The sequence below is a fragment of the Balaenoptera ricei genome, chromosome 13, assembly GCF_028023285.1.
Source record: "Balaenoptera ricei isolate mBalRic1 chromosome 13, mBalRic1.hap2, whole genome shotgun sequence".
Classification (NCBI taxonomy): domain Eukaryota; kingdom Metazoa; phylum Chordata; class Mammalia; order Artiodactyla; family Balaenopteridae; genus Balaenoptera; species Balaenoptera ricei.
The window spans coordinates 73,259,990-73,287,326 of NC_082651.1; the positions used below are offsets into that span (position 1 = coordinate 73,259,990).

The 27,337-nt window shown below is 40.0% G+C and overlaps 1 protein-coding gene across 1 annotated transcript in view; it reads right to left on the reverse strand.

The window, feature by feature from the left end:
- VIT (vitrin) overlaps positions 1–27,337 on the reverse strand; it is a 127,319-nt gene that overhangs the window by 90,091 nt on the left and 9,891 nt on the right. Inside the window, exon 2 of the mRNA XM_059942913.1 lies at positions 7,709–7,778. Within this exon, the coding sequence (XP_059798896.1) occupies positions 7,709–7,760 (52 nt within the window). The 5' untranslated portion in view covers positions 7,761–7,778. The remainder of the gene's footprint in view (positions 1–7,708; positions 7,779–27,337) is intronic.

The window sequence follows — 27,337 nt, forward strand, 5'->3', positions numbered from 1 at the left end:
CAGTAAAAAAACACACAAAAACAATACTACAGAAAATAACGGATGAAAGCAAAAAGTATAATATTTTCAGGCTTTTTCTCTATATATGTATGTATTGTACTTTGAAACAAACATTTGATGATGCTTATACTGTTTACAATGTGTCATAAACTTATTTCTACTTAAGGATATATAGAAACATTTTTTCTTGTCATTTAATGTTCCTCTCATAATTTTAACTGCCTACAAAATATTGCAATTCATGGACATACCATAATTTAGCCAACTCCTGATTTAATATAAATAGCTTTATCTTTGCATGGATTCCTTATTATTGCCTTAAAATAAAATTCCAAATAGGGTTTCTTGTCTGAAAGATATGCCCACTTAAATTTTTGATATATATTGTGAACATTTCTCATAGCAATTTTTTAATAATGTCTGAAAATGCTCACTTCTCTGTACCTAGACTAATTCTACCTATAAACAGAAAAGCATGTTTTTCCTTTCAAAAGGCTAGTCAGTCTCTATTCTTCTTCCTTCCTTTCCAGGCCTTCTTCTGCCTTACCCACCCAAAGATGATACTGCTCTAACTTACCTCCATTTTAGCTACTTTTTTGAGAAACCCACTTTCTGGATGGAGTTGGAATTCTGGAGGTGAACATGAGGCAGTAGAATAATTAAAATAGGTATTTTACTTCCTACTTTATGTGTTTTTTTTTTTTTTAACAGAACACAGATGCTTGATTAAAGCATAAATCAGGACTTAGGCATTCTTGAATTGGCAACTGTCTTTGAAGGAAAAAGTGGCAATGTCACCAAGTGTTTGTTAAGAAAATTTTTTATTTATCTCATGATTAGCTGAGCTGTGCCAATGATGTAGCTCCTGAATTATCCCGTTTTGACTATTAGCACTAGCTGAGGCCTGGACAGCCTGGATACCGTGTCCTGCAAGAACAGAGCCATGAAAGAGAACTGAGTGAAAACCAAACGTCTAGCCAAATAGAATGAAGGCAGACATTTTTTAGGTGTTATTTACTTCTGGGGTTTGCGTAGGGTGGTGAATGTCCTGGAGGTCTGATTTTTATAGTAGGCTCTGTGTCATTTAACTCTGTCTAAAGACCGCATCTTCATTTTATACACAAAAATAAATAACTAGAATATTTTTTAAAAAACAAGTACGAAATAAATATATAGAAAAAATTATGCGCGTAAAGCAGAGGGAGTAAGTGAAATAGTAGTAAATTTGGGTATCAGTTCTTGGTGGAAAACCAAATACTGTCTTTCTGGGGCTGTGTACCCATGGCACGTGGTTTATAAGTCTTGGTATCATTAGGACTATAAATATTTCAGTTAAGACCACCCCATCACTCGCATTTTCTCGCCCAAGACCCTCCAGGCTGAAAACATGCAGAGCTGGGTTCAGTTTTAAGCAGTGGTTAATAAAGTCATTATTTTCAGTGGTACACAGAGGCCCTCCCCTCAGCTTAGATGCTTGTTAATTAAAGCTCCCCAGAAGCCACTCCTCAAGGGGAGGGCTGGTCAGTAAGGCTGCAGATGTGCTTGTGCCCTGAAGCAAGTCATTGCTCATCTGCAAGACCTCTCTTGCTACCTTGGAAATGGTGACTTGCGTGTGGAATTTGGGTGAGAGAAAAATCAGTCTTGTGTTCCTGTTCTTAGGAAGCCTGGCAGAGCACTGAGATGGATGACAGATGCTCACTTCAAAGTACAAAGCAGAACACAGGTCTGAAAGCCCTTCCATGGGAGTAGTTAGTTATCTGGCCACAGCTGAGGCCATTAGAGTCTAGAGTCCTTGAGGAAATCAAGGCTAGAGTCTGAAGTTCCAAGGCAACCATGATTTACCAACTCTGCAGCAATACTTCTCAATTTTTAAACATTCAATGTTCCAGCTTTGAGTAACATGAAAAGTTCTCACCTTTCGCTAGTCGTGTTTGAAATTTCAAAACAAATTAAATACTGAATTTATTTTTTCAAATAAAAATTTTCCTCTGCTCTCTTTCTCTCTAATGTGGCCATCAGTATGATTAAGATAGGTGAGGTGCAATTGTTTTAAAATTCAATTTAAGTAAATTATCATCCACATAATTTATAGAGAAAATACAAATGAGTTAGCTTGAAACAATGTTCAGTCTCATTAATGATAAAAAATGCAGGCTAAAGCAGAATGACGGGATATTTTCTCATGGTGTGTACTGAATACTGAACACAAGATTATACTTAATCCTGGCATGGATTTGGGATTAGGGCAGTCCAGTACATTGTTGGTAAATTCTAAGCAGGTGGAGTCATTCTGGAAAGCCATTTGGTAATACATTTCAGTAGCCTTAAGAAACATTTATATTCTTTGTCCTAGAAAATATATACCTAGTAATATATCCCAAGTTATAATCAGAGACATAGACAAGGATTTATGTATAATAAAAGGTGTTCATTACAGCATTATTCCTAATAGCAATCGGAAATAATGAAATCTTGGAAATGTCCCAACAGTAGGGGAATACTAAGCATTTATTACAAATTATTTTAGCAGAAGATTAAATGACCTGGGAAGTTCTCAGCTCTAACTTTAAGCATGATGCTGACAAAATTAGAATATACGCAGAGAGAAATACCTGGAACAAATATACCAAAATTTTAATAATGGTAGAATTATAATTCCTATTTTATATTTTCTGTATTTTTCCCATTTCATAGTAAAGTTCTTACACATAAATGTTCTATGTTTTATGTAGAATGTTTCTTTTCGAATTAGAAAAAGACAATTGTTATTTGATTTGGTCATATCGAAATCAGATAGACTTATAATAATGAAAAGTGCTTTCTAAAATCATTGGCATGGTTAATAGGCACTTGTGTTTCACTTTTCCTGTCAGTATTAAGTCATAATCAGAATCCATTTATTTTCAAGAAAAGACATGAAGTGCCAGAACATTTAACCAATTATCAAATCAGTAAGTACTTACTGAATACTTATTACGTGTCTAGAACTTTTATAGGAATGCTTCATTCTAGCCCATAAATTTCTTGTGTGATCCCTTAGTGCCACTCAAGATACTAACTCAGGTGGTGTTGACAGGGACTCTCCTTCACCAAACTTTACTCAGACTCCTCTAAGCCCTCTTCTCAACTAGGCTTTGACCTTGGGCTTCTGTGTCTGTCCTTGTTGGGCCTGCATCACTTAGTTTTAGCAGGAATCTTGTTTAGAGAGAATCCTCCATCCTTGATACCTGATCACCCTGGTCTGCCTTTAGCAAGAGTCCTGTCTGGTCGGTTTAGCAAGAATCCCCTGATTCCCATGAAATCTCCTCTTAGTAATTTCCATCCCCTGACCCCTGCAAGCCGCTCCTTGGCTATAAATCCCCACTTTTCCTTGTTAATATTCGGAATTGAGCCCAGTACGATACTGAGGTCTCCTTTCCCCTATTGCAATGGTTCCTGATTAAAATCTGTTTTTACTGCTTTAAATACTGTCCAGCTCTGGTTCTCTTGAACAGTGTCCACAATGCCTTCCTGAAAACTGATTTATTAAGCAGATGATTTAAAATCAGCTCAAATTTCCCCTATGCTTTGCTTTTGACTTACTTACTTAGTGAAACATCTAGCATGAAATATATCAGAGCTTCATTGCAGAGACAGGATAACTTATTCTCTATAATCACATAAATCACAAAATTATGCTTCAGATCATAGAATATTGAAGCTGGGAGGAGCTTTGGAGGTCATCTTTTTATTTTGTAGAAAAGAAACCAAGGTCAAGGTTGACATCTCAGCTAAAGTGGCTTTGGAGGGGGAGGGGGCAGAAGTTGGAAGCAGAATGCAGGTTTGCTGGTGCAGCCTTAGGCTTTTTATGCTACTTTCTCCCCATAGCGCAGTCATTGATTACTTGTGGTGCTCCGATGACAGTGGGCAGCATACAGCTCTGCTACATCATAAATTTAAACATATTTAGAGTGACCATGCTAGCTCTGATATATACCGATTAAACACTTAATTAACATTAATTTAGAGGGCTTTTGGGGGATCTTTGGATGGTTCTCTGTGATATTATGATGTATGATAAATATATATTTTGGTGTTCCGGCCACAGTTCCTGCCTAACAGCTCCCAAAACCCTTGGAATGTCCTGAGTGATGAGAGCAATGGGAGCATCTTTTGTTATAATATATATATTTTTTACTGGAGTAAAATTGCTTTACAATGTTGCGTTACTTTCTTCTGTACAATGAAGTGAATCAGCTCTATGTATAACTATATCCCCTCCCTCTTGGACCTCCCCCCGCCCATCCCACCCTTCTAGGTCATCACAGAGCACCGAGCTGAGCTCCCTGTGCTATACGGCAGGTTCCCACTAGCTCTCTGTTTTACACATGGTAGTGTATTTATGTCAAACCTAATCTCCCAATTCGTCCCACCCTCCCCTTCGCCCCCTGTGTCCACATGTCTGATATCATATTTGATTTCTTGTCCTCAGTTCCTGAAATCAGAGCCATAAAGGTGAAATGGGTGTCTTGTTTTTCATAATAAGCCCCCTTCAATCACAACTGAGTTTATGTTAATGAGGTGGCTTTTGAAAATCCCCTAAAGATGAGGGAGCTAGTTGCCAGGGAAACCAACTGTGAATAGAAAGTTGGAATTTTCAGTCCCATCTCCTGATTTCCCAAGAGGAGAGAGGGGCTGGAGGTTGAATCAATCACCAATGGCCAGTGAGTTAATCAATCATGCCTATGTAATGAAGCCTCCATAAAAATCCAAAAGGAGAGGGTTCAGAGAGCTTCCAGGTTGAGGGATGAGAGCTCGTCCATGTGCCACCGTGCTGGGCCCAAATTCCACGGGGACAGAAACTCCTTTGTTCAGGACCTCGCCCTATGTATCTCTTTATCTGGCTGTTGATTTGTATCCTTTAATATCCTTTGTAATAAACTGGTAATCTAGTGAGTAAACTGGTTTCCTGGGTTCTGTGAGCTGCTTGAGAAAGTTAATCAAATGCAAGGAGGGGGTCATGGAAACCTCTGCTTTATAGCCAGTCAGTCAGAAGCACAGGTGACAACCTGACTTGCAATCGGCATCTGAAGTGTGTGTGTGTTGGGGGGCGGGGGGCAGTCTTGTGTGAGCCCTTACCTGCAGGATCTGATGCTATCTCCGGGTAGGATGGTGTCAGAATTGAGCTGAGTTGTAGGAAACCCAGCTGGTGTTGAGGAATCACTTGGTGTGGGGAAAAAATTCACACATAGGAATTGGGTGCAGAATCAGACTCTGAAACCTGAAAAATCCAACATCCCTGACAAGAATAATTTATTTACCAATATTTCTTGAGTGCCTGTGAGATGTGCTGAGAACTGAAAATGCAACAGTGAGCAAGACACGGCTCCTGCTGTCAGTATCGTACAGTGGCGGGGAGGCAGCCTCATGACGAGGTGAATGCCATGGAGTCGTGACTAGAATCAATACAGGGCACCAGGGAAGCCCACAGGGAGAGGGTCTGATCAAATGGAGGGCAGAGGAAGCTTCCTGGAGGGCCAGTAGGGGGTGTGGGGGTGAGAGGAAGAACATTCCAGGACAGGGAACAGCATAGTCAAAGACCTGGAAGGGAGAAATGACTCCACCTTCAGGGGAATGAGAAGGTCAGCACTTCCCACGTCCCTGGAAGCCAGGCTGGGCTCTGTGGTAGGGAGGAGAGCAGGAGAGGACGGCAAGAGCCATATGAGAGAGGCCTTGCCAGCAAGCAAGGCGCTTTGAGAGATGTGGGCTCTGTCATAAAGACAGAGGGAAAACACTGAGTGTTAAGTCAGGAGAGTGGGATCAGATATGGGCTTTAGGGAGATTAATTGGGGTGTGGTAGAGAATGAGTTAGAGGGGTAAGGATTTGGGGCAAGGGGGCTGTCACCGTACTGAAGAGGGTTTCGGGGGACTTAAGGGAAATGACCCTGGGATGGAGACAAGCAGATGAATAAGAGAGATTCCAGGGAGGGGCATATAAGGACATAAGAGAATCTGCGATAGGAGTCTCCCTTTTCTACTTTGATTTCTTGCTTTGTGAATGAGCAACCCTGAGGGGAAAACGGTTTTGCAGAAGGGCATGCTGAGAGGGGGCAAGACAAGCAAGGACAGTCAAGTTCTTCTTGGTTCCATGATGTGGGGGACATGGCAGAGTGTGAACCAGCCTCAGGGTTTCTGTGTTTTGTTTTGTTTGTTTTACAGTAGCTAAATCCTTCCTATTCCTAACCCCTGCCCCACTGTCATCCCACCCTGTGTTCACCCCTACTAACCTATAGGTTAGTATGGGGTTGCGGGGAGATAGCCTCTCAGAAGGGCAAGGTGGAAATGAAGGACCCTGTGCTCTCAACGAGAATATTCCTTAGCAAGTTGGTGGTGGAGTCAGGACCAGAGCCTTATCTTCCCTCTGACTCCCAGCCCAGTCTCCTTCCACCATGCTGAGAGCCCCTTGCCTTCCCAGCTTTGTCACCTCTTTCTCTTCCAGTCCTCAGTTCTGCCACTGTAGATTCCCTCTGCACAGACCTTGCACATTCTGACTCTATTATGGGTTAAATTGTGTGCCCCCCTCCCTAAATTCATAGGACTTCTGTTGGACTTCGTGTTGAAGTCCTAGCCCCCAATACCTCTGAAGGTGACCTTAATTGGAAATAGAGTGGTTGTAGATGTAATTACTTAAATTTAACTAAATTAGTTAGGATGAGGTCATCCTGCTGGAGTAGGTTGGGCCCCTAATCCAATATGACTGGTGTTATAAAAAAGGGGCAGTTTGGATATAGACACAGACAAACACAGAGGGAGAACGCCATGTGAAGGTGAAGGCATAGATTGGGGTGATGCCAAGGATTGCCATAGATTGCTAGCAAACCACCAGAAGCTAGGAGAGAGGCATGGAACAGAGTTCACTCTCACAGCCCTTTGAAGGAACCAGCCCTGCTGACACCTTGATTTTGGACTTGTAGCCTCTAGAATTGTGACAGAATAAAATTCTGTTGTTCTAACCCACCCAGTTTGTAGTATTTTGTTATGGCAGCTCTAGCAAACTAATATTGACTATCTAAAAGGCCTTTGTACCCTTCTGTGGCAATAGTTTCACAGTGACCCACAGGATCACTCTGCCTGACACAGAGTGGCCACAGCACAGTGGGGTCAAGATTAACCAAAGATTACCCTTGGGCTTAGTGCTAAACCCATCAGCACTTTTCTTTTGTCTGGCTGACCTGCTGCTCCTTAAGGGCCTACCCTGAATTGTGTTCTCTGTTGATAATATAAGTTTAAAGGGTTTCATCTCTAAAAGTATGAGTTGCCAATGGTACAAGTAAGGCCATGTCAGTGATAAGAATTTTTTTTTTTGGAGAAATTAAGAAATAAGTTCTCTAAATTCAGAATCTGTAAATATGCTTTATCTGAAATATTTGCTGGTTGCTGAATAACACACACACAAATATGTGTGTATATATGTGTGCTTAATATATGATATGTAGACATACATATGTATACATATGTTTGCTTTATATGAAAAATATATAGACATACATTCTGAATTTGATCTACATTTAACATTCTCAGTTAAACATTTCTCCAAAATGTTTATCATAAAAAGATACACTGAACTGTTTATATGCTCTGTCTTGGTTTAAATCTTTTGTTGGCAAGATTCTTTGGACATTAGGAGGATGTTAAAAGCGTATCCAGATACACATATAAAAGTACTTACCAAGGAACATTTCAATAACAGATGCCTTCATGGTGAGGACAACTATCCCCATAAATATCAAAATGGCACCCTAGAGAGGAAGAAACAATAACATCATTATATTTCAGCCAAGAGTTCTGAATTGGACGCACAGAGTGTAGGGAGGGGCTGCCTCATTTTGCATTGCCCTCTGGAGTCTTAGGATTTCAAGCTGCGGCTTTCTGTAAACAACTCATGGAGATGGCAGTGGCCAGCCGCACTGGTACCCAGAGAGGCTCTTCTCAGAAAACCTGTTCTAGCCACCAGCCTCCTCTTCTTCAGAGATTTGGTCTTAGACTAAAGAGGAAATAATTCCACAATTTCCAGAATATGTTCACCAGTCTTCAAATTAGGACAAAAGCCACACTTTCGGTATTTAGAGAACATTTTTAGATTACACATTGTGGGGTTTTTTTTTGTTTGTTTGTTTGTTTTTAATAAATTTATTTTATTTTTGGCTGCATTGGGTCTTTGTTGCTGTGCACGGGCTTCCTCTAGTTGCGGCGAGCGGGGGCTACTCTTCGTTGTGGTGTGCGGGCTTCTCATTGCGGTGGCTTCTCTTGCTGCGGAGCACAGGCTCTAGGCGCGTGGGCTTCAGTAGTTATGGTGAGTGGGCTCAGTAGTTGTGGCACACGGGCTTAGTTGCTCCGTGGCATGTGGGATCTTCCTGGACCAGGGCTCGAACCCGTGTCGCCTGCATTGACAGGCGGATTCTTAACCACTGCGCCACCAGGGAAGTCCTACAAATTGTTTTAGATTACAAAAACAGTTCACTCAATAAATATTTATTAAACTCTTATTGTATGTCTAGGGATGAGGTGATTAAAATTGAATTAAAAGATAGTTCTTGCTCTTAAAAGACTTATAGTTCAATAGAAGTGAGAAAACATACCTGGACAGAAATAACCATAACATTAGAGAGTGTGCAGGCCCCCAAAGGGAGATTAAGGGGAGTTTATGGACCAGTGGTTCTCAAACTTTGCTGCATATTAGAATCATCTGGGAGTTTTAAAAGGCCCTGATGCCCAGGATGCATCTCAGACCAATTGAATCAGAACCTCTTGTAGGTGGGGTCCAGGCATCAAGCGTTTTCCAAACTCCACAGGTAATTCCAATCTGCAGCCAAGTTTAAGAACCAGTGGTTTAAAGCAAGGCTTCCAAATCTTAATGTGCATATGAATCACCTGGGGATCTTGTTAAAATGTAGATTCTAATCCAATAGGTCTGGGATAGTGTCAGAGAGTCCCCAAGAGGTTAGGGAATTTAGAGGAGGGAGAGATTATGTCAGCTGTGGGAATAAGAGGAAGCCTCTTGGAGGTGGCAGCAATTGGGTTAACTCTGAAAGATGAAAATAGGAGATGAAGTGGCTCCAAGTTGGGGGGGAACAGCATCGACAGAGGCTCAGAGGTTGGAAAGCAGAGTGGATACAAGGATGCTATTGAAGCAAGATTTTTTTGACCCACCTCCTAGAGAGATGGAAATAAAACCAAAAATAAACAAATGGGACCTAATGAAACTTAAAAAGCTTTTGCGCAGCAAAGGAAACCTTAAACAAGACCAAAAGACAGCCCTCAGAATGGGAGAAAATATTTGCAAATGAAGCAACTGACAGAGGATTAATCTCCAAAATATACAAGCAGCTCATGCAGCTCAGTATCAAAAAAACAAACAACCCAATCCAAAAGTGGGCAGAAGACGCAAATAGACATTTCTCCAAAGAAGACATACAGATGGCCAAGGACTACATGAAAAGATGTTCCACATCACTAATCATTAGAGAAATGCAAATCAAAACCACAATGAGGTATCACCTCACACCTGTCAGAATGGCCATCAAAATATCTACAAACAAATGCTGGAGAGGGCGTGGAGAAAAGGAAACCCTCTTGCACTGTTGGTGGGAATGTAAATTGACACAGCCACTATAGAGAACAGTATGGAGGTTCCTTAAAAAACTAAAAATAGAACTACCATATGACCCAGCAATCCCACTCCTGGGCATATACCCAGAGAAAAGCATAATTCAAAAAGATACATGTACCACAATGTTCATTGCAGCACTATTTACAATTGCCAGGACATGGAAGCAATCTAAATGTCCATTGACAGATGAATGGATAAAGAAGATGTGGCACATATATACAATGGAATATTACTCAGCCATAAAAAGGAATGAAATTGAGTTATTTGTAATGAGATGCATGGACCTAGAATCTATCATACACAGTGAAGTAAATCAGAAAGAGAAAAATACCGTATGCAAACGCACATATATGGAATCTAAAAAAACGGTACTGATGAGTCTAGTGGCAGGGCAGGAATAAAGACACAGACGTAGAGTATGGACTTGAGGACGTGGGGGAGAAGAGGAAACTGGGACGAAGTGGGAGAGTAGCATTGACATATATACACTATCAAGTGTAAAATGGATGGCTAGTGGGAAGCTGCTCCATAGCACAGGGAGATCAACTTGATGCTCTGTGACGACCTAGAGGGGTGGGAGAGGGAGGATGGGAGGGAGGCTCAAGAGGGAGGGGATATGGGGATATATGTGTACTTATAGCTGATTGACTTTGTTGTACAACAGAAACAAACACAACATTGTAAAGCAATTATACCCCAATAAAGATATATAGATATATATATGATGCTGTTGATCCGTAAGGGGTTCCCTCTTAAGGCTACGGGGAAACCCTAGGAGGTTTATTCACACCATCATTAATTGAACATATGATCCCCGTTGAAAAGACAAGGAAACTAAGGCTTAGAAAGATAAAATGTCATACCCACGGTGGCCAGGCAGTGAGTAGGATTAGAATGGAGGTGGGAGTAGGTGGGAAGGATCTGCCCTGGGCTTAGGCGATAAGGAGTAACATTGTCTGTAGAGAATTTAAAGACTTAAAGTTGGTCTGCTCTTTATTATCCTTATAAACTAGCAATTCTAAACAATGTCAGTGATAAAGCACTCTTCCTCTCTGGGGCAGATGACTCCCACTACATCTGCTCCACCCATGCCACAGCTGTGTGGCTTTTAGGCTTTAGCTGGCATTCATAACCCTACCCTCTGCTCTGTCCACGGGTGTGCTAGGAAAACGGCTGTCTGAAAAAAAGCCCCGATTTAGCCCATTTGTCAATTTCTGTGGCATAAATCCTCCCACCGTGGCTGAAGTTGAAGTCACCAAAGTGACTCACTGCATGGAGATTTGGAAAGAGATAAACAATCTGGTACTAGCTAGGTCTAGAGCAAGCTTATATTTAATATGTAGATACAGTGCTGTGCAGAGTTTATTAACAAAAAGCAATGATTAGATTATGGTTGAGGTAGTAATACAAGCACTTGATGCAGTCAACTTAAATAAAACTGGTAGATGAAAGGCTTTATTACAATTAAATTAGGCAGCAAGAGTAACCCCAGACAGAACTGATCACTTTGTTAATTTCCAGCAACAGTTGCAATGTGTTAAATTTCCCAATTAAGGTAGTTGACCACTAGCTAAGGAAAAGGCAAATACCCATCTTTATCTTCAAAATAGAAATAGTCACATATATGATTGGCAATTTGATACTTAATTAGCTGGGTCATATTTTGGAAATAGTGTGATGACACATCATTTTTTTGTCTTATATTAATTAGAGGAGCTGCAGATCAACTCACATGTTTTCAGGCCTAAAAATTTAATTCTCCTGTTGGGATAAATGCAGTATATCAAGCTACCCTACCCGACCCACCTTACTAGCTCCACTAGTTGGCTGTTACCATATAGCATTGGACATTTTGTCTGTGAGTCATCATAGATTTCTCTTTCTCTCGTACCCCACATCTTTTCCATCAGCGAAGCCTGTTGGCTCTACATTCATAATATATCCAGAATCTGACCACTTCGCATCATCTTTACCATTGCCACCTGGTCCAGGTCATACCCTCTTTCACCTGGATTAAAGCAATTAGTCTCCTAACTAGGTTGTTTCCTCCTTCTCCTACAATCCAAAGTCCACACAGCCAGCCAGCGTGATCCTGCTCAAAGTAAGTCAGTTCATGGCATTCCTCAGATCAAAACTTCTGTGGTTCTCTACTTACTCAGAATAAAAGCCAAAATCTTGGCAAGTGGCTCAGGAACCCAATAGATTTGGCCACCATTGGCCCCTCTGACCTCTCTTCCCTCCATTCGCCTTCTCACTTATTAAGCTCCAGGCACACCTCTCCCCTGAGGGTCTCTGTAGTTACTGTTAACTCTACCTGGATGCCCTTCCCCCAGATCAAACATGATTTACTCCCTCATTTCTTTCAAGTCTTTGCTAAACATTATCTTCTCTTAGGATTTTCCCTAATCACCCAACTTAAAATTGTAAGCCCTCTCCCACCCACCATCAATTGTACACCCTCTCCTTTCCCCACTATCTTTTCTTCCCGTCACTTATCACCTCTGACATACTCTATACTTTGCTAATTGTATTTGTTTATTGTTTGTATTCTCTACTGGAATGCAAGCTCCATGAAGGCAGGGGTTTTTATTTGATTTTTTATGTGCTCAAAAAATATACTTAATCCATGAGTGAGTAGTTAGGGCTCTTTCCTTTCCCTAGGAAATAAAAAAAGGAAACAAAACAAAGGGAAGACAATCTGTGAATACTCTAAATCTACTGAATTGTATACTTTCAAAGGTGTATTTTATGGTATGTGGATAATATTTCAATAAGCATTATTATTATTTTTTAAAAGTATTTATTTATTTATTTATGGCTGTGTTGGGTCTTCGTTTCTGTGCAAGGCCTTTCTCTAGTTGCGGCAAGTGGGGGCCACTCTTCATTGCGGTGCGCGGGCCTTTCACTATCGCGGCCTCTCTTGTAGCGGAGCACAGGCTCCAGACGCGCAGGCTCAGTAATTGTGGCTCACGGGCCCGGCTGCTCCGCGACACGTGGGATCCTCCCAGACCAGGGCTCGAACCCGTGTCCCCTGCATTGGCAGGCAGATTCCCAACCACTGCGCCACCAGGGAAGCCCCTCAGGGAAGCCCCTTCAATAAGCATTATTGTTAGTCAACATACAAACCAAAAGGGAAGATAGAATTTTGGAGAGAAGGGCTCTCAGATCTGTCTTACAACTTTAGAAGACACCATAGACCGGACCTTTACACAAAGGGATGAATGGATAAAAAAACAGCAGGATTCCAGGAAGCATGCTAACCCCAGAGGAGATATCCCCCAAGTGCTGACTCATCAGTAATGGAACTCGACCAGAATCACTCTGGTCTCTTGGAATCAGAATGTTTGAGGCTTCTTTCTTACCACTTGAATTTCTCTCCTTGCTTGGTTCATTTACTTATACGTTTAAAATGTAAATGTGCTTTTTGAAATGTGTGAAAAAAATTCAAACCCTCTCTCAGCCATTCCAGAAACTGGGGATAAGAATGACCACCAGCACTGTTAAGCAGTTTCTGCAGGCAGTTCAACGTCAAGGAGCTGTAGGTGCACAGTAATGTTGGAACCTTAACATCTCATGTGCTCACCAGGGTTCTAGCAAAAACAGAACAATAAGGGTTTCCAAAAGAACATGTTACTGATTCATAAATGTATGAATTGTGCTGTGAGATGTAATATAAACAGTCCTGAATATGAAGTTCTGGTGAGGCAAATGAAGGCTGATTGTGAAGTAAAAATATACATAATGTAACTAGAGTAGCCAGCCAATTTAATTAGATCTCTTGTTGCCTGGAATTAGAAAAGAGCCGATTATTTATCGGTAATACATGATAATGCTGCTTTATATTTTTATGGTTCTTCACAGTGTTTTTTCTCCGATGTTTAAAATTATGGTAAAATACAAAAACGTAAAATTTGCTATCTTAACTATTTTAAAGTATACAATTCAGCAGTATTAAGTACATCCATAATGTGCCGTCATCACCATTAGCCATCCATTAAGAACTCTTTTTGTCTTGTAAAATTGAAACTCTATGCCCATTAAACAATAACTCCCCATTCTCCCCTTTCCCCAGCCCCTGGCAACCACCATTCCACTTTCTGTCTCTATGATTTTGACTTCTCTAAGTATGTCATACAAATGGAATCATACAGTATTTTCTTTTTGTGACTGGCCTATTTCAAATAGCATAATGTTCTTAAGGTTCATCCATGTTTTATCATATGTCAGAATTTCTTTCCTTTTTCAGGCTGAATAATATTCCATTGTATGTATATACCACATTTTCCTCATCCATTTATCTGCTAATGGGCACATGGGTTGCTTTTGTGTTTTAGTTATTGTGAATAATACTGCAATGTACATGGCTATAAAAATATTTCTTTGAGACCCTGCTTTCAATTCTTTTGTGTATGTATCAAGAAGTGGAATTACTAGATCATATGGTAATTGTATTTTTAATTTTTTGTGGAACCTCCATACTGTTTTCCAGAGTAGCTGTACAACTTTACATTCCCACTAACAGTGCACAAAAGTTCCAATGTTTCTATATCCTCCCCAACACTTGTTATTTTCTGTTTCATTTGATAGTAGTAATGGGTATGAGGTGGCATATTATTGTAGATTTGATTTGCATTTCCCTAATGATTAGTGATGTTGAGCATCTTTTCATGTACTTGTTGGCCATCTTTATATCTTCTTTGGAGAAATGTCTATTCATGTCCTTTGCCCAGTTTTTAATCAGATTGTTTTTTGATTGTTGTTGAATTTTAGAAGTTTTCTATATATTCTGGATATTAATCCCTTATCAGATATATGATTTACAAATATTTCTTCCCATTCTCTGGGTTGCCTTTTCACTCTGTTGATAGTATCCTTTGGTACACAAAATTATAAAATTTTCATGAAGTCCAATTTGTTTGTTTTTTCTTTTGTTGTTTATGCCTTTGGGTGTCATAGTCAAGAAATCATTGCCAAATCCAATGTTATGAAGCTTTTGTCCTATGTTTTCTTTTAAGAGTTTTACAGTTTTAGGTCTTACATTTAGATCTTTGATCCACTTGAGTTAATTTTGTATATGGTATTAGGTAAGGGTCCAACTTCTTTCTTTCTCCATGTAGATATCCCCTTTTCCTGGCACCGTTTGTTGAAGAGACTGACTTTTCCCCATTGAATGGTCTTGGCAAAAAAATCATTTGACCGTATATGTGAGGGCTAATTTTGGGGCTCTCTATTCTGTTCCATTGGTGTATATGTCTGTGTCTATGCTAGTACCACACTGTTTTGATTATTATAGCTTTGTAATAAGATTTTTAGATCAGAAACTATGACTCCTCCAGCTCTTCTCTTCTTTTGCAAGATTGTTTTAGCTGTTTGGGGTCCTTTGAGATTCCATATAAATTTTTGTATTTTTTTTCTATTTCTGCAAAAAATGTCATTGGGATTTTGATATTGCATTAAATCTGTAGATTGCTTTGGGTAGTATTGATATCTTAGCAATACTAAGTCTTCCAATCCATGAACATGGGATATGTTTCTACCTATTTATGCCTTCTTTAGTTTCTTTCAGTAATGTTCTATAGTTTTCATTGTACAAGTCTTTTACCTCCTTGGTTAAGTTAATTCCTAAGTATTTTATTCTTTTTGTTACTATTGCAAATGGAATTTTTTTCTTAACTTTTTTTTCAGATTGTTCATTGTTAGTGCAACAGTGATTTTTGTGTGCAACTGACTTTTGTGTGTTGATTTTGTATCCAACTACTTTGAATTCATTTATTAATTCTAACAATTTTATTGTGGAATCTTTAGGATTTTGTACATACAAGATTATATTATCTGCAAACAGAGATAATTTTATTTCTTCCTTTCCAGTTTGGATGACTTTTATTTCTTTTTCTTGTCTAATTGCTTTGGCTAGAACTGCCAGTACTATGTTGAATAGAAGTAGTGAAAGCAGGCATCCTTGCCTTGCTCCTGATCTTAAAGAGAAAGCTTTCAGGTTTTCACCATTGAGTATGACATTTTCTGTGGGTTTTTCATAATTGTCTTTTATTATATTGAGGTTGTTTTCTTCTATTCCTAGTCTGTTGAGCGTTTTTGTCATGAAATGGTGTTGAATTTTGTCAGATGCTTTTTCTGCATCAATCGAGGTAATCGTGTGTTATTTTCCACTTTCATTCTGTTAACATGGTGTATTACATTAATTGATTTTTGTATGTTTAACCATCCTTGCATTACAGGAACAAATCCCATTTGGTCATGCTGTATAATTATTTTAATATTCTGGTGAATTTAGTTTGCTAATATTTTGTTGAGGATGTTTTGCATCAGTGTTTATAGGGATATTGTATTGATATGGGAAACTGTAGTTTTCTTTTCTTGCAGTGTCTTTGGTTTGGTATCCAGGTAGTGCTGGCCTCATAAGATAACTTAAAAAGTGTCCCCTCATTTTCAATTTTTAGGAAATGTTTGAGAAGGATTGGTGTTAGTTCTTCTTTAAACGTTTGGTAGAACTCACCAGTGAAGTCATCAGGTCCAGGGCTTTTCTTTGTTGTAAGATTTTTGATTATTGATTCATTCTCCTTACTAGTTATAGATCTATTCAGATTTTCTATTCCTTCATAATTTAGTCTTGGTAGGTTTTGTGTTTTTAGGAATTTGTCCATTTCATCTAGATTATCCAATTTGTTGGTGTACAGTTATTCATAGTACTCTCTTATAATCTTTTTTATTTCAACAACAGTGGTTGCTTCAAGGAAAGAGAACTGGGTAAGTGGTGATCAGGGATAAGAGTGAGTTTTACAGTTTTGTTCTGTTTAAATCTTTACCCTTTGCACCTATGTTAATAAATCAGAAATTAATAAAATGATCTCTTGGGAAGACTTAACATATACAGACAGTGTTGATATCAAATGAGAAGCTACAGTAATCTCCTAACTCTCTCCTTGCTCCTTGCTTTTCTTGCTCCAGGTCATCCTTCCCTTCAGTTGGAAAGGATCAGCTTCCTGAAGCACAGGTCTGACTATGCATTCACCCCCTCAGAATTCTTCTTCACAGTCCATTCATTCTCTGTAGAATAAAGCCCAAATTCCTTAATGAACTTTTCATGAAATGTCCCAACTTACTTTTCAAACCATCTTGCTGCAATTCTCTTCTGTAATCCTCTGCTTTGACCCTAGCACACCCTGGGATTTTGGTCCTTTGTCTACACCCTGCACATCAGGGTTTTGGCTCATGTTCTTATTACTGTTCTATTTGGAATATGTTACCGCCCCTCATCTGCCTCTCACAAGCATATCCATCTTTCAAGGTTTGCTCATAGGCCACTTCTATTTAAATCTCCCTGATCTTCTAAAGTCAAAATTCATCTTCATTCATGCATGCCTTTAATCATTCAAAAAAATTTTGTGTGTGCACACTATGCTTGGCAGAGAGGAAGAAGGTGCAGGTCCTATCATCAAGTTGCTTTAAGTCTTCTAGAAAGAAACTGATGTGCACTTATCATAACTAGCATTAATGGAGCACATACTAAGTGTCAGTATTGTATTAACTCAATCTTCACAATAACCTGATGAAGTCGGGGCTATTTTTTGCCTTAATTTGAAAAGTAAGGAATTGGAAGCACACAGAGGTTAAATACTTTGCCCAAGGTTTGCAAACCTGGAAAGAAGAGGAGCTGCAATTCAAACCAGGCATTATGAGTGCAGAGATCCGGTATTTCATTTCACTACTTGCCATAGATGTTTCATAATAAACAAGTGTACTTCCCTCGTCTACATTCTGATTTAATTGGTCTGAGTTGAAATCACTATTGTTTTAAAGTGCCCCAGGTGACTCCACCGTGCAGCCAGAATTGAGAACCTCTGCTATTGAGGATATGGTGATAGCAAAAAGGGTAGATGATTAAATAGGCCTGGGGCATGAGGATTGGAAGAGGCTTGAATTAGTTTAACTGGAGATTGGAAAACAGTGAGTGGTGAGGGAAGGACAGGACATAAGAGATGGAGGAGCTTCAGGAACTGGGAGCTGTTGGGCCAGGCTGGGAGAGGAATCAGACTGTTAGAGAAGAAAGAAGGGGCCATGTCAGCCTTCAATGCCGTGCCTAAAGAATGTGGAATTAATTCTTTAGACAATAGGGAGACATGGAAGGCTTAATTATTTTTGCATTCATCATTTTTAATAAGCCTCCTAGAGGCTTACATGAGCCACTCACTTGGAGAAAATCTGCCCTAGTGGATGTGTAGGATTTATGTAACACTGGTGTTTGTCTAATCTATGGTGCTACGTGGGGGAGCACCTAACAGTACCCTTTGTCCACAAGGCAGAAAGAGCCAGTGTTCATTTGGAAGCATGTAATAGTTATGACAGGCTTGTGCTATATTTCCAAACTGCCAAAAATCCTGTCAGGACAGACATCTCTGAATGGGGAGAGGCCATATCTGCAGCCTTGCTTTCTCCATCTCTGCCAGATATAAAGCCTCAGCCGCTTGTCAGTGGATGTGGGTTGATCTGGTGAAGATGGAAAAAGGAAGGCTGGCACTAAGAGGGGCCTTTACAATGTGGTGGTGGTCTCAGTCTGCATATAAAACTTTATGCAGATAAGGAGCTGCCAACTGGAGTGGTGAGCAGCCTTGCTGAACGTCAGAAGAGTGACCTAATAGAGCCAATCTGCAAGGACTGGAAAGTGGATTACAACAGGAGAAAATCAGACTTCTATGCAGTGGATGCTTGACGCATTTTTAGAAGCCTAAGGAAGCCACAGAGAATAAAAAAGGAGGGATGGAGAAGCAGATAAAGGTGGGGAAACAAGGTTTCTAGAAATTTAAATTATAACATGCCCAGCCTTGCCTAAAATCATAATAAGTTCACAGACACGCCAAAACACACCGCCAGACGCAGCCCTGCCCACCAGAAAGACAGGGTCCAGCCTCATGCACCAGAACACAGGCACCAGTCCCCTCCACCAGGAAGCCTACACAACCCACTGAACCAACCTCACCCACTGGGGGCAGACACAAAAACAACGGGAACTACGAACCTGCAGCCTGTGAGGATAAGACCCTAAACACAGTAAGTTAAGCAAAATGAGAAGACAGAGAAACACGCAGCAGATGAAGAAGCAAAGTAAACACCCACCAGACCAAACAAATGAAGAGGAAATAGGCAGTCTACCTGAAAAAAAATTCAGAGTAATGATAGTAAAGATGATCCAGAATCTTGGAAATAGAATCGAGAAATTACAAGAAACGTTTAACAAGGACCTAGAAGAACTAAAGAGCAAACAAACAGTGATGAACAACAAAATAAATGAAATTAAAAATTCTCTAGAAGGAATCAATAGCAGAATAACTGAGGCAAAGAACGGATAAGTGACCTGGAAGGTAAAATAGTGGAAATAACTACCACATAGCAGAATAAAGAAAATAGAATGAAAAGAATTGAGGACAGTCTTAGAGACCTCTGGGACAACATTAAACGCACCAACATTCGAATTATAGGGGTCTCAGAGGAAGAAGAGGAAAAGAAATGGACGGAGAAAATATTTGAAGAGATTATAGTTGAAAACTTCCCTAATATGGGAAAGGAAATAGTAAAGTCCAGGAAGCACAGAGTCCCATACAGGATAAATCCAAGGAGAAGCACGCCAAGACACATATTAATCAAACTATCAAAAATTAAATACAAAGAAAAAATATTAAAAGCAGCAAGGGAAAAGCAACAAATAACATACAAGGGAATCCCCATACAGTTAACAGCTGATCTTTCAGCAGAAACTCTGCAGTCCAGAAGGGTGTGGTAGGACATAGTTAAAGTGATGAAAGGGAAGAACCTACAACCAAGATTACTCTACCCAGCAAGGATCTCCTTCAGATTCGATGGAGAAATTAAAACCTTTACAGATAAGCAAAAGCTAAGAGAATTCAGCACCACCAAACCAGCTTTACAACAAATGCCGAAGGAACTTCTCCAGGCAGGAAACACAAGAGAAGGAAAAGACCTACAAAAACAAACCCAAACAATTAAGAAAATGGTAATAGGAGCATACATATTGATAATTACCTTAAATGTAAATGGATTAAATCTTCCAACCAACAGACATAGACTGGCTGAATGGATACAAAAACAAGACCCGTATATATGCTGTCTACAAGAGACCCACTTCAGACCTAGGGACACATACAGACTGAAAGTGAGGAGATGGAAAAAGATATTCCATGCAAATGGAAATCAAAAGGAAGCTGGAGTAGCAATTCTCATATCAGACAAAATGGACTTTAAAATAAAGACTGTTACAAGAGACAAAGAAGGACACTACATAATGATCAAGGGATCAATCCAAGAAGAAGATAAAACAATTGTAAATCTTTACGTACCCAGCATAGGAGCACCTCAATACATAAGGCAAATGCTAACAGCCATACAAGGGGAAATCAACAGTAACACAATAATAGTAGGGGACTTTAACACCCCACTTTCACCAATGGACAGATCATCCAAAACAAAAATAAATAAGGAAACACAAGCTTTAAATGACACATTAAACAAGATGGACTTAATTGATATTTATAGGACATTCCATCCAAAAACAACAGAATACACTTTCTTCTCAAGTGCTCATGGAACATTCTCCAGGATAGATCATATCTTGGGTCACAAATCAAGCCTTGGTAAATTTTAGAAAATTGAAATCGTATCAAGTATCTTTTCCAACCACAATGCTATGAGACTAGATATCAATTACAGGAAAAAAACTGTAAAAAATACAAACACGTGGAGGCTAAACAATACACTACTTAATAACCAAGAGATCACTGAAGAAATCACAGAGGAAATCAAAAAATACCTAGAAACAAATGGCAATGAAAACACGATGACCCAAAACCTATGGGATGCAGCAAAAGCAGTTCTAAGACGAAGTTTATAGCAATACAATCCTACCTCAAGAAACAAGAACATCTCAAATAAACAACCTAAGCTTACACCTAAAGCAATTAGAGAAAGAAGAACAAAAAAAAAACCCCCAAAGTTAGCAGAAGGAAAGAAATCATAAAGATCAGATCAGAAATAAATGAAAAAGAAATGAAGAAAATGATAGCAAAGATCAATAAAACTAAAAGCTGGTTCTTTGAGAAGATAAACAAAATTGATAAACCATTAGCCAGACTCATAAAGGAAAAAATGGAAAAGACTCAAATCAATAGAATTAGAAATGAAAAAGGAGAAGTAACAACTGGAACTGCAGAAATATAAAGGATCATGAGAGATTACTACAAGCAGCTATATGCCAATAAAATGGACAACCTGGAAGAAATGGACAAATTCTTAGAAAGGCACAACCTTCCGAGACTGAACCAGGAAGAAATAGAAAATATAAACAGACCAATCACAAGCACTGAAATTGAAACTGTGATTAAAAATCTTGCAACAAACAAAAGCCCAGGAACAGATGGCTTCACAGGCGAGTTCTGTCAAACATTTATATATATATATATATATATATATATATTTTTTTTTTTTTTTTTTTTTTTTTAATTCTTGGCTGTGTTGGGTCTTCGTTTCTGTGCAAGGGCCTTCTCCAGTTACGGAGAGCGGGGGTCACTCTTCATTGCGGTGCGCGGGCCTCTTCACTATCGTGGCCTCTCTTGTTGCGGAGCACAGGCTCCAGACGCGCAGGCTCAGTAATTGTGGCTCACGGGCCTAGTTGCTCCGCGGCATGTGGGATCCTCCCAGACCAGGGCTCGAACCCGTGTCCCCTGCATTGGCAGGCAGATTCTCAACCACTGCGCCACCAGGGAAGCCCTATCAAACATTTAGAAAAGAGGTAACACCTGTCCTTCTCAAACTCTTCCAAAATATAGCAGAGGGAGGAACACTCCCAAACTCATTCTATGAGGCCACCATCACCCTGATACCAAAACCAGACAAAGATGTCACAGAAAAAGAAAACTACAGGCCCATATCACTGATGAACATAGATGCAAAAGCCTCAACAAAATACTAGCAAACAGAATCCAACAGCACATTAAAAGGATCATACACCCTGATCAAGTGGGGTTTATCCCAGGAATGCAAGGATTCTTCAATATACACAAATCAATCAGTGTGATAAACCATATTAACAAAGTGAAGGAGAAAAACCATATGATCATCTCAATAGGTGAGAAAAAGCTTTCGACAAAATTCAACACCCATTTATGATAAACACCCTCCAGAAAATAGGCATAGAGGGAACTTACCTCAACATAATAAAGGCCATATATGACAAACCCACAACCAACATCGTCCTCAGTGGTGAAAAACTGAAACCATTTCCTCCAAGATCAGGAACAAGACAAGGTTGCCCACTCTCACCACTATTATTCAACATGGTTTTGGAAGTTTTAGCCACAGCAATCAGAGAAGAAAAAGAAAAAAAAGGAATCCAAATCGGAAAAGAAGAAGTAAAACTGTCACTGTTTGCAGATGACATGATGCTATACATAGAGAATCCTAAAGATGCTACCAGAAAACTACTAGAGCTAATCAATGAATTTGGTAAAGTAGCAGGATACAAAATTAATGTACAGAAATCACATTCCTGTACACTAATGATGAAAAATCTGAAAGAGAAATTAAGGAAACACTCCCATTTACCATTCCAACAAAAAGAATAAAATACCTAGGAATAAACCTACCTAAGGAGACAAAAGACCTGTATGCAGAAAACTATAAGACACTGATGAAAGAAATTAAAGATGATACAAACAGATGGAGAGATAGACCATGTTCTTGGATTGGAAGAATCAACATTGTGAAAATGACTATACTACCCAAAGCAATCTACAGATTCAGTGCAATCCCTATCAAACTACCAATGGCATTTTTCACAGAACTAGAACAAAAAATTTCACAATTTGTATGGAAACACAAAAGACCCCGAATAGCCAAAGCAATCTTGAGAAAGAAAAATGGAGCTGGAGGAATCAGGCTCCAAGACTTCAGACTATACCACAAAGCTACAGTAATCAAGACAGGATGGTACTGGCACAAAAACAGAAATATAGATCAATGGAACAGGATAGAAAGCCCAGAGATAAACCCATGCACCTATGGTCAACTAATGTATGACAAAGGAGGCAAGGATATACAATGGAGAAAAGACAGCCTCTTCAATAAGTGGTGCTGGGCAAACTGGACAGCTACATGTAAAAGAATGAAATTAGAACACTCCCTACCACCATACATAAAAATAAACTCAAAATGGATTAAAGACCTAAATGTAAGGCCAGACACTATCAAGCTCTTTGAGGAAAACATAGGCAGAACACTCTATGACATAAATCACAGCAAGATCCTTTTTGACCCACCTCCTAGAGAAATGGAAATAAAAACAAAAATAAACAAATGGGACCTAATGAAACTTAAAAAGCTTTTGCATAGCAAAGGAAACCATAAACAAGACAAAAAGACAATCCTCAAATGGGAGAAAATATCTGCAAGCAAAGCAACTGACAAAGGATTAATCTCCAAAATATACACGCAGCTCATGCAGCTCAATATCAAAAAAACAAACAACCCAATCCAAAAATGGGCAGAAGACGTAAATAGATATTTCTCCAAAGAAGATATACAGATTTCCAAGAGACACATGAAAGGATGCTCAACATCACTAATCGTTAGAGAAATGCAAATCAAAACTACAATGAGGTATCACCTCACACCAGTCAGAATGGCCATCATCAAAAAGTCTACAAACAGTAAATGCTGGAGAGGGTGTGGAGAAAAGGAAACCCTTTTGCACTGTTGGTGGGAATGTAAATTGATACAGCCAGAATGGAGAACAGTATCGAGGTTCCTTAAAAAACTAAAAATAGAACTACCATATCACCTAGCAATCCCACTACTGGGCATATACCCAGAGAAAACCATAGTTCAGGAAGAGTCGTGTACCACAGTGTTCACTGCAGCTCTATTTACAATAGCCAGGACATGGAAGCAGCCTAAGTGTCCATTGACAGATGAATGGATAAAGAAGATGTGGCATATATATATATAATGGAATATTACTCAGCCATAAAAAGAAACGAAATTGAATTATTTGTAGTGAGCTGGATGGACCTAGAGTCTGTCATACAGGGTGAAGCAAGTCAGAAAGAGAAAAACACATTCCGTATGCTAACACATATATATGGCATCAAAAAAAAAAAAAAGGGTTCTGAAGAACCTAATTGCAGGACAGGAGTAAAGACGCAGATGTAGAGAATGGACTTGAGGACACGGGGAGGGGGAAGGGTAAGCTGGGATGAAGTGAGAGAGTGGCATGGACATATATACACTACCAAATGTAAAATAGATAGCTAACGGGAAGCAGCCACATAGCACAGGGAGATCAGCTCGGTGCTTTGTGACCACCTAGAGGGGTGGGATAGGGAGGGTGGGAGAGAGATGGAAGAGGGAGTGGATATGGGGATATATGTATACATATAGCTGATTCACTTTTTGATACAGCAGAAACTAACACACCATTGTAAAGTAATTATACTCCAATAAAGATGTTAAAAAATTTTTTTAAAAAGAAATTCATAGTCACTGAAAAAAAAAAAAACTTTATACAGATCATATTCCTCTGGGCTCAGCCCATAACACTGCATTTCCTGTTGCCATGACATCAGTGGTCACTATTACAATCCCCAGGATTCTGTGAAGGAGAGAGAGAGAGTGAGCCAGAGAGGACAGTAGTTTTTCTTTCTTATTTCCCTTCTTTTTCCACTTCTTCCCTTCTTTTATCTCAAAGAAACGCCAAAAGAAAAGTGCAAGCCAAACAGGCAAGAAAGGCAGGGGAAATCTTTGCCTTTTCTCAATATGTTGGCTCCTAAGGATGCACCCGGCTCCTTGAAGATGTCCCCTGAGTCAAGGCATCTGGACCGAACACTCTTGGTTGCCTAAGCAGAGCACCTGCTTCCCTGCTTCCTTCTTTATAACACAACCCAACTTGGTAAATGGAATAAATGTAGCCAGAGGGCTCAAAGGAAGCTGGTCCATCCCCAGCTCCTGGGGAGGATCCCAGTTCCAAGTCTATGCCAAGGATGGTTTTATATATATGTGTGTGTGTGTGTGTGTGTGTGTGTGTGTGTGTGTGTGTGTATAGTCCCCCTTGCTGGTGATTGCTTCAGGGCCGCAGGCTTGAGCCCGTCATCAGAGGGCTCTCTCCAGTTGATCATGACTATTCAAGGGTGGGCTGTGTCCCACGATGTATCAGACAGACAAGAAGGAAAAACTTTAATCGTATGTTTTTCAGGGTGAGGTCGCCTCTCTTATTGGAAATGAACAAGGGAGCAGGTTGTTCCAGGTATGCTGGCAGCCATGTTGTGACCATGGGGCAAGTTAGGCTGAGGAAAAAGCCAGCACATAAAGGAGGAAGGCAGCCAGATGAATCAGAGAAATGGAGCTGGAGCTCTGATTGTCTTGTGCCTAGAGGCTGGGGCTACCTCTGGACCACCTATTCTGTGAGATAAAATTTCCCTGTCATTTGGGCTTGCCGCTGAAAGATTATTCCTGACTGCTGTCTAACTCACCGTGCCTGTCCATACAGTGAATTCAACTAGGGAAGACTGTAACGATAGAAGTTTATATCAGAATCTGCAGAGTGTTTTCTCAACAGTTCTCTCATCCAGACCACCTAAGATCCTCTTGAGGCCATAGATAGACATTATTATTCCTGTAACTCAGAGCAGTGAAGTGACTTGCCTAAGGTCTCATGGCTCAGATCTTCTCGATTTTAATCTTGTGCTCTTTTTACTATATCAAGTTCCTTACGTGACTGTTACTGTAAATTCTGAGCTATACCACAATTTATTATATAATACTATTATAAGATTAAAATTCCACTCATTTGTATAGTGTCTTTCGCTTTTAAAAGACTGGTTACATCTATGCTTTAATCTCACAAGACCCCTGAAGTAAGCGGTTCAGATATTATAGTCAGATGCAGAAATAACAATCGCTGAAATTAAGAGACTCAGCTGGTCAAAAGCCTATGATCTGGAAAAAAAACAAAACAAAAAACAAAAAAACCTAGGCCAATCAAGATCTTTCTTGGGATTTTGCAATTAGGACCTTGAAAACTGGGAGCCAAGCTGAAGGTAGGGAGAGATGGAGAAGAGAAAGCAAGTGGCCCTGGGAGAATCAGGGAGAGGAGATGCTTATTTCCTGGCCACATCCCAGGTCCCATTTCCAGTCTGAAGGAGGCCCAGCTGGACTCAGTCTCTGGTGCATAACAGAGTAAAAGGTTTTTCGGGCCCTGTTACTCCAGCCAGTTTGAATTGGTTGCTGTTCCTTGAGGCTTTGATCAAAACGCTTTTCATGTTTGTTGTTTAATTACGTCCTATTTCCCTGAAATGATTGCGAGGGAAATGAAGGCACGTAAAATGAAAAGGCCATGTGTGCTTGTCTTTTGGTAGCCTCGAAGCAGGGGTCTCCAGAGAGGCCTTATTCAACTCTGGGGCCAGGCTCTAGGTAGAAGCATATCAAAGAATCCCAAGAACTGTGGTAGCCACTGAGAAAGAAGAACACAGCCTGCATACCTGGGATGCTCTGGGAGGAAAAATGAGAGAGGGAGACCTTGGAATCACGCCGTCAGAAAGTCCCTGTGGACTTCACGATATAGTTATGACCATGCTTCACAACCAGGGCTGATTTTAACCCCTCAGGAAAGATTCGTCAATATTTGAAGACATTTTTGGTTGTTAACAACTTGGAGCAGGGGATGCTGTTGGCATCTAGTGGGTAGAGCCAGGGATGCTGCTAAACATCCCACAGCACACAGGACGGCCCCCCCACAATGAAGAATTATCCAGCCCGACGTGCCAATAGTGCCAGGGCTGAGAAACTCTGATTTAGGAGGGTGTTTGTTTTTCGGTGTATGTATCAGAATCTTATGCTTGTTGATGTTCCAATCTAGGAATTTACCATAAATATTATAAGTACTTGCTTTCGATGACTAAAGTGTGTACTACTAAGGCTCTCTATCTCCAGGCTCATTTTTGATCACTGCATCACTCAGGGCAAATCCTAAAGCAAAGATATTCACTCCTGGGCAGTTGGGTGGATTAAAAAGAGCTTATGCGTGTGTTCGATGACCGATATATGCCCATGCCATTAGATTCATTGATCCAAGTGGCATGTTTCTACATGTCACAAAACCAAAAAGAGAAAGCCTTTTCTGGTGCATGTGTTTCAGACCATCATTTTGTACCTCGTTAAGAGTCTGACATATGGTAATGCTTACCCCACATCCACAAAGGCTTCAACCAATAGTGATCTCTAGTGAGACTGCAAACAGTAATTACGTTTCTGAAGTGGTAGTTTAGATCTTATATTGCCAGTGGGAAAAAACACTAGTTTGCAGACATGTCCCCAGATGAGCTCTAAAGAACTCCTTCCAAGAGTTATTTATCCTCTGTAATGGAAGTGGGGCACGAAGGGCAGTAGATCTGGGGGAAGGGCAGAGGATCTCAGGAAAAGACGAGGTGGACGATGGCTGCTCCTCTTAGTTACTCTGGACACTGTTCTCGGTTTCAAAGATTCTCCTGGAAGCTTTGGAAGATACGTTTCTCTCAGAAGCTTCTTTACCTAATGTGTTTGACACTGTGGATTAGCCCTCCCTCCTCCCAGTGAGTTTTCTGCCTTGGGCTTTGAGGTTTGTGGTTGCCA